The sequence below is a fragment of the Uloborus diversus genome, chromosome 5 (genome assembly GCF_026930045.1).
Source record: "Uloborus diversus isolate 005 chromosome 5, Udiv.v.3.1, whole genome shotgun sequence".
In the NCBI taxonomy this organism is placed as follows: domain Eukaryota; kingdom Metazoa; phylum Arthropoda; class Arachnida; order Araneae; family Uloboridae; genus Uloborus; species Uloborus diversus.
The window spans coordinates 98,190,481-98,199,499 of NC_072735.1; the positions used below are offsets into that span (position 1 = coordinate 98,190,481).

Consider the following 9,019-nt stretch of genomic DNA (forward strand, 5'->3'; position numbering starts at 1 on the left):
TATTTTTTCAAGTTGTAGATCTTCTGCATTGCTTCTTTAAACAATTTTAAATATTTTGAAAATATTGCTATTTAAATTTAATTTTGAATGAAGCGAGTAACCTGGAATTTCCTAAAAATTAACCTGGAAAAATCAGGGAATTTTTTATGACCACAAGTGTATGAACCACATCTAATATCTTCCTTTCTTATTTTTTCCATATGTGTGCAGCTCATTAGAGACCTCAAGTACGCATCTCAGCTGCCTGGATTCTGCTTTAATCTAGGTACTCAGAGCCCATGTCTCTGAGCACATAGTGAGAGTGGAAACTTCCACAACTTTAGAATTTTAGTTGTTTTTTTTCCCCCTTTTGCTCTTTTGAAAGTACTGCATTGTTTGCCTTAGCACATGAATTTATTAAATTTGAAATTTCTGATTTTTTACAGTATTGAATAAGAAGTAAATTCATGACAGTTGGAATATTGTAAATTTGATACTTTAAAATGCATCCTTCTGATGTGTAGTGAAACTTAATGTCTAATGTAGTTCCAATTCATTGGTTCTACTCCTTGATTTGTACCCTTGGAAGTCTTGAGGGATTGCTTGGGCTTCTCTTCTAGATCAAAAAATAAGAGTAGTCTTCAAGGTCCCATCCACTGGTTAAACCACAAATAGTGGTTGGTAGGGGGGACCTTGGAGTGAAAAGTATAACAACAGCTATGCCAAAACTGGCAAGCATGTAAGGGAAAATTACACCATCCTAACATTACTCAGTGTTATTTCTGCATTGTTAGCAGAAAGACTTCTCTTCAGTTAACTCAAGTTTTCTTTTGTTTCAGAGGTTTTGTGCAGTGATGACGACGATGTGAATGATGATGGAGAATATCTTGAAAAGCTTTCGACAACTATTAAAAAAAAGTCTCCTTTTAATGTTACTGCTTCATCAATTGAAGATGATGAAGAAGCAACAGATGATGAGGATGAAGAAGATGACAACGCTGAAGAAACAGCTTTAGAAGGTTATACGACACCATTAGATGATGAAGAAACAAATGTTGACGAATATGTTGTGTTTAAAGAAATAATGAATAGTAAGCTTTTTGTCTCTTCATTCTTTTGGTTTATTCTAAAAATTTAAAACTAAATTTTGAAACTGAATTCTTAAAAATGCAATTTTAGGCTATCTTTGACTTTAAGAAGGAGGATGCTTTGTTTTTTAGTTGGACCAGAAAAAAGTCTGGGAAAATTATTTTACTCTGGGCTGCGGACATCCTTTTCCTGTTTGTAGCTTGTTTGTGATTGTAGAAATGTGTATTTGTTTGTCAGATAGTTGGATTTTCCTTTGATCAATTTATTGTCTTACTTACAAGGTCACATCTGTCTAGTTGCCATAGGTGGCTAAATAGCAAGGTTTGATTTACACACATATGTATATTTGGGGTGAGTACTACTTCTAAAACACAAATACCTGCTACAAATTTGGCAAAGTACTTTTTCACGTTTGTTCGGATGAATTCATAAATACTTCTGATTAAATAAAACTAGAAATGGTTGTAGAATAGCGGCTTAATTCTTGATACCAATTTCATCTTCATTTTCCAAAAATTGCAGAAAAGCATTAATTTGTCAAATTTTCCTTGAAACCGCTGATCTGTAATTACTTAGTTGTAGTATTCATCTCGTGATACATCTACACCAAGTGTCAAAAAAAAAGTCGCAGTCGAATTTTAAACGTTCCAATTTTGGAAGAAGGTGATTTGATGAGTATTACAGATATTTGCATAAATCTTTGCAAGCTTAAAATTCGGGTTCTGCACTAGAAGACTGTTTAGTTCAAAGTAAGTATGGCTGGAATCAGTAGTTGTGTTTGAGGAAGTGATGCAACAGAGGGGCAAATTGTTGACCTGTACCAAAATGGGACAAAATGCAAAGACATAGTTGAAATTAGTGATATAGGATTGCGAACTGTTCAATGCATTATTAAAATTTGGAAAGATGGCGGAGAAGCTACCTGTTCACGACATCTTTGTAGTCGTAAATCCATTCTGGATGAATGTGACCGACATTCTCTGAAGCAGTGAAGAAAAATCACAAGAAATCGACCATTCAACTCACAGCACTCATTTAACAAGGGAAGTAAAACAATTTTCCAAGCTCACAATGCAACGAGAACTTCAAAAATCAGTACTAAGGAGCTGTTTTGCAATAAGGGAGCCGCTTGTGAGTGCCATTAATTGAAGAAAGAGACTGCAATTTGCAAAAAGATCATAAAAATTGGACTGTTAATGATTGGGGGAAGGTCATGTGGTCCGATGAGTCAAGATTTACGCTCTTTCAAAATGACAGATGCGTCGGGGTTCGAAGAGAGCCACACGAAGCAATGGACCCTACATGTCTTGTTCCCACTGTGCACTCTATCGGAGGCAGTGTAATGATCTGAGATTGTTTCTGTTCATCCTGACTGGGCTTGGCTGCATTGTACACCAACCAAATGAAGTCTGCACAGTACCTTAACATCTTGGATGATCATGTTGTGCCATCTATGAACTTTTATTTTCCTGACTATAGTGGTGTATTCCAAGACAATAATGCCAGAGAACAATCTTGGATCGATGAGCACGATGCATCATTTTAACACGTGATTTGGCCACCACAAAGTCCAGACCCCAATCCAATCAAGAATCTGTGGGACACACTCGAAAAGGATTTAGGATCACTTATCACACTTCCTTTATCTATCGAACGTTTAGGAGACCTCTTGATGGAATTGTGGGCGAAAATAAAAACTGATACTCTACAAAAGCTAACTGAAGCAATGCTACGGCGATGAAAAATGTAATACGCGCAAAAGGTGGTCCAACCAAATATTGAGGCATGCTTTTTTTTTGGACACTTAGTGTATATTGGGTTGACCGAACAGTAAATAAATAGTTCGTCATTTGTTACGAAAAATACGATTTTGCAAGGTTTTGCCAGTGATATGTTGTTGGAAGTTATGAAACTCAAAACATTTATTATTCAAATTTTCAATTTTTAAACAGCAATTGCTCCCTACTACTCAGGATGATAGTTGTTCTATTGTATGTATCTTACTTTGTATTTTATTTCAGACTTGAAAACAGCTGATCCAAATTGGTATAATATATTAACATCCCATCTAACAACTGATCAGCAACGGTCCTTTGAAGAAATTATAGTCTTAGCAGATCAAAGAAAAGCAGCAGCAGGTAATTATCAACTATATTTTGAACACACCGCATCTATTTTCAGTTTTTTTTTTTTTTTTTTTTTATCACATTAAACTTCAAAATTTAATAAATCACCTGCAAAAATGGTTATACATCTAAATAGATATGTTTTATACATAATCAAGGAAATTAAGTTTTTTAGAAGTCTAGGAAAACTGGGAATTTTAACTACTAAGGGCCTGTAAGTAATTTTGGGGAAATGTTTATGAAGTCAACGCTCTTTCTCGTGTAGTTTAGATCTCTGATTTCAACTACGGTTTTCATTTTCCTCTGCCACAAAAGGATTAAAATTCAAACGTTCCAAATATTTAACTGCTTCTATTTCAAGCTGTAAGAAGTACACAATCTGAAGTGAAACTCTGTTTATGTGTTTCTTTTACTCTTCTTGTTTCTCAAAAATCCAGGAATAAAATATTGTAACTTCAAAAAATGTAAGGATTTTTTAATTAATGGCTGCATGTAATGAGTTTCCGTTTTTTTTACCATTTTGCAGAGCTCCATTTTGTCCTATGCTTTTCCTACGCAAGTAAGAAAAGTTCTACTTTGTAGCAAATAATTCCTACTTTTTAGCTTAATATTCCAATTGAATTTAGCTTGAATTTTCTTCTGAAGGCATCAAAGTTGATGTGATTTCAAGAAATTCGCATTCAGAAAATAAAAATGCGACCATTTTATAAAGGTACAATTTTTTCTAAATTATTAGAATAGGCGATTCAATAATATACATTGAATCACGGACTGTCAAGTCCATGCTATTTCACTAACTCCACCGTACAAGATTACTCAATTGTAGATGAATGGAGAGTATTTCAAAGCAAAAAATTCAAGAATATCTTTTTCTCTGAAAACAAACAAGGAGGAAAGAGAATTTATCATTATTTGAGAAAGATCTTCACTTTAAAAGAAATATCCCAAATTGTTAAGACTTTTAAAGGTTGTTCTTGTTTTACCTTAAGGTAATGCAGACCTAGAACAAGGATTCTCACACTATCTTGCTAATAACTGGGTCAGTCTTTCTGAAGCATCCATAAACAATATGCAGTCTACAAAAAAAATGCTGCAGTAGAGCGTTTTGAATATGTTTTATATCTTTTTGAAAATACTTCTCCTTAAGATAAAATAAAATAAATAAATACCTTTGTGCTGAACAGTAAAGTAAGACAAAACCAACGTTAGAAGAAGCACAAATTTGTAAATTACAGCAGACACGTGTTTCGGCGTTACAGGGGACGCCTTTTTCAATGCAAAAAATAATGAGCTTATGGATGAAAAGCCATCTCCTTAGTTCAAGATAACACTTACACTCAATTAAATCAGTTCCTGTAATAAACTGATATTTGCAACCTGTATAAATTTTCCTTTTTATGAGTATGTGTTATAAAAATGTCCTGAAACAAATATTTGTGTTCGAGGTTTAATAAGATAAGAGTAAATTATTACGATGCAGTAGAAACTTCAAACCTAAAAAAACTTTGCATTTGTGTCTTAGCCATGTATTAAGATTGAATATACTATTCAGAATAATTGTCATAGTAGTAATTGAACCAATTCAAGAATTGTATGAATAATAATTGTTCTGATATTTCTGTTTTTCTTTTTCAGAATCCAGAAGAATAGAAAAGAGTGGTGGCTATGTGTTTCAAAATCAAACTGTTCCAACTTCTTTTAACTTTGGTGGTTCTCCACTTTCATAAGCCAAACGAATCCTTAGCAGTTAAACTATTAAAGTAAATGAATTGTTCCTCACCTGCACTTCCAAGACTTGTTTTTTACCTGTGCTATTGCAGTTGCTTGTCTGCAAAGCCAATTTAAAAATCGCTTGTGAATTGTGCAGAATGAATTGGGAAAAGAGCATTAGTTAAACACCAAAGATTAAGAATGAAGTGCAGAGTGAATAGAAGTACCCTACATCTGTCTAGCCTATGTGCCATTTTGAAGTATGCACGCTGAAGTTGTTTGTTGTTTTTCTGCATCTTCATCTACTGACATATTTTCTGTCGTAAGGACAAGATTTGGAAAAGAAGTTGCTGCCAAGTTACTCATTTTAACGGAAATAATAGCACTCAAATTTGAAAAAAAAAATATTTTGAAAAATAGTTCAATTTTCTTGTGTATTCTTATAAATTGATTTTTTTAACATATGCAAATTTTATGTCTTCATTTAAATGCCCAATCCTTATTATTTCAATTAATTTAGCATGAGTGCAGTGTAGATTTCTCTCATTTTAATGGTTGAAAAAAAAAATATTAACTGAAAGTTCATTTTTCTTAAATTATATATTCCTTTAGTCATAAGTTTTCATTTGAGTGATTAAATTTTATTTCAAGATTTCTGCGGCTGCTTTGGTTCTGATGAAATGTTTGAATATTCAGCTAAGCATTTGCAAATAGAGTATTGCAATATTGTATGTTTATTTTAACTAAAATTTAAAGTATGTGTTCATGCTTTTAACATTGAATAAATTTTAAAGTTTCCACAAATTTATTAGAAATTCTTTATAAATGTCTACCTCATGAATTAAATTCATAACTTAAAGCTCTTGCTGCTGTATACTTCCAAGGTTCCACTTTAGTTCACCCATTGCATTGTTTTACTGTAAAGTCTTTACTGTCTTATTTTTGCATTTATTTCTAACCTATTTCCAACTTTTTATTTTGAATTTCTAAGCATTTCAATCCATTAAGTTAGTACATCAAGTTTCCAAAAGATTGATTTTCATCTCTCACCTTAAACATTTTTTGAATACATCTCTAAGATTTTTGTTTGATTGTATTATTTAAACTTTTGTTATTACATTTCGTGAAACTGTGTTTAAATTAGGTGTTTTGCCAAATTGACTCATTTTAGAATATACATTGCAACTGTTCCTTTGCTTAATGTATGTATGTTTTTTTTTTTTTTTTTTTTTTTTTTTTTTTTTTTTATGATTAACTGTTCAGTGATTCAAAAGAATATGACGAGTGTGAACCTTGATATAGCAATAAGTCTACATTGTAAATAAATACACAATTTTTGTGTGATATTGTTGATGAATAATAAATACATAGCTTTATTTTACCTGGTGAAAACTTTTAAATTTTAGATTTCTTAAATAATTTTCATTGTTTTGTACAATCTATGCAAAGTTTATGCAATTTTGAATTTTAATCCACTTTGTTATTAAACCTATCACCCTCCTTTCTCCCATCAATATGAACTCTGTTATAGAAAAGCCTCAAGTATTTATTGCATCACCACCTACATATGTGATAATTTTTGAGTGTAAAATCAACTATGTTGCCTTTTTAATTTCTGACATATATTTCAGTTTTTTGTTTATAAACATATATTTCAGTGTATTCTGTATGTTAATGTGTAATAGTTCCTGTTCTTTTCCTTTCATTGAAAATCTGATTTTTTCCTTCTTTTACAAGACATTTTTTAGTGTAAAATTTCGTGAGTGATATTTATTTTTTTCCCCATACAGTTTACTAATTGCTATTTCATGAGTAGGGAAAATTAAGTGATTTTTCCTCTATATTTGTTATAAGAATGCAAAATCATTTGTGATATGGTGCATGTACAGGTTAAAATGTGATTTGCTGGCATTAAATATTTTTGTATAACTATAGTGTTTACTTGAAATGTCTTTTCAGAGTCTTCCATAAAATTTATCAAACATGTTATCAAGTTTGTTTGATCTATAATATCAGTAAATGTTAACATATTAATATTCACTATTAGTTATCAATGTATACAAGTAAACTAATTGCTTCTATATGAATTTAGTTTCATTGAAACTTTTTTTTTTTTAAGTACAAGATACTAAGAAATCCATACTTCTATTTCTTCATCTTCTGATATACAGCGAGCACAGGAAATTGAATAAGGGTTTTACTGAATCGGCCGTTTTACTGAATCAACTCCTCAAAAGTAAAGTGAAATCCAGCTTTAACATTAAAAACTGCCGGAGATTTGAATTAAACAATGCTGCGTAAATGAATCCAGCCTTTGTGGCTAGCCATTTTTTGCAAACACAAAGATGCATCCAGCATTTGTGGCTAGCCATTTTTTGCAAACACAAAGATGATCTCCTTTTTTCCCCGTTTCCTTCTTTTAGTAAAATGTTTTGTCTTTCTTTCTTTAATAAATAGTGAAAAGAGGGGAGACCTGGTGTTATGCACTTTTAGTGAGTTTTCTCAAGAAAAAGTATGTTTAATATCCAATGGTACTGAAATGTTTTGTGTTTGAAAGTTGGTCACAAAAAGGATTGCTCACAAAATGGCCAGCCATCTGACTGCGGGGCTCATCACTGTTACAGGGTTCACTGAAAACCTGTTTTGGTCACTAATTTTATCTATTCTGTTATTGTTTGAGTGATAAATATTAATTCTTTTCTCTACCAATTACAAATCTTTCAGTTTTTTTTCCTTTAAAATTGAAGCTTTAAAGATATGTACTATTCAGATATTGTTTGGAGACATGTTTCATATATTGTAAAATTCAACTGAGTCGGTTTATTTTTGCTTCTATGTTAAGTTTTATAAATTCATAATACGGTTGTTAGAATTGGTTCAAATATATGATCAACATACAAATATACGAGATAGAGTTTTAAACATATTGTTCTCAGTTACTAATAGTGAACAAGAAAATGTTTGTAACCTTTAATGAGTTATTGTTTCTACTTAAAAAAAAAACTTATGCACTTTTTATAATTCATAAGATTCAAATTTGGATATTGTGGTTAAATTGTACTAAATTTGAGATTAAGAAGCATACATGCAGTGAAGCACTGTTTATACATTTCTCTTTTGTACGTTTTTGTCAATTATAAGTTTTTTAAATTGGTCCCTGTAGAAAATGCTTTAACCTATGCCTATTATGTTTTTTTCATTAGTACGCTTTTTCATACGGTCCCTTCAAAAACGTATAAACTGTGCTTCGCTGTATTACCTTAATTCAGAATCGATTTACATAGAACTTATATGTAAATTATAAACTGGAAAATATCAAATATGTAAGCATTTAAATTATTAGAAAATTTAATTACTTAGCACATAGTATAAGCTAGTCTTTCTAATTCTAAAAATATTTAGGTATAAATTTTTGGAGCAATAATCCTAAACTTTTTTGAACTTTTATATTATACTCTTTAATGAATCACATGTATTTAAACAAATCTGAATAAGTATATTTGTTTGCACTAGAAGAAAAGTGTTTAGACATATTTTTAAAAAATCAATGGGATGTGAGATTTAAAATAATTTTTTTTAAACCTTTCCAAAAAAATTAATACATCATCCAAAAGAACTTTCAGTTTACACTAGGGGTTTCTACCTCACATCAGAGCAGCTTGCAATTTTACCTCTCCATTCTCCTTTGCTACATATCAATACATCATTATTGTATAACAGACACAGCTTCAATAATGCTCGTAATAAAGTTATATTCTGCGCACTATATTTTTTTCAGCCTTGCCAGAAGGAAACGAAAGTTGCCTGAAATTTTGCGAAAATTGCCAAAATTTCAAGTATAAAAATATTTTACGCTATTGACCACCTACCTTCAAATGATTTTGTTGAAAAAGGGCAAAAATAATTGGCGACCAATTCGTGAAACTATTCGGAACTCCAGCGCTCGAATACGCTACCTTGCGGTGATTTACAAAACTGCAAATGAAGCGTTCCACGTGTGTCTGTTGACGTAAACACAGGCAGTTTGTTCTGAGTATTTAGTAACGCAATCGATGTGTCTTAGTTTGCTTTCAGCTACAGAAATTAATTCGTCACTTAGTAGTATTCTCGAGCTT

At 31.5% G+C, this 9,019-nt stretch overlaps 1 protein-coding gene across 1 annotated transcript in view; it reads left to right on the forward strand.

The window, feature by feature from the left end:
• LOC129222839 (importin-7-like) overlaps positions 1-6,978 on the forward strand; it is a 58,956-nt gene extending 51,978 nt beyond the window's left edge. Inside the window, exons 21-23 of the mRNA XM_054857390.1 lie at positions 819-1,070; positions 3,090-3,206; positions 4,830-6,978. Coding sequence (XP_054713365.1) covers positions 819-1,070; positions 3,090-3,206; positions 4,830-4,921 — 461 coding nt within the window. The 3' untranslated portion in view covers positions 4,922-6,978. The remainder of the gene's footprint in view (positions 1-818; positions 1,071-3,089; positions 3,207-4,829) is intronic.
• The last annotated feature ends 2,041 nt before the right edge of the window (positions 6,979-9,019 follow it).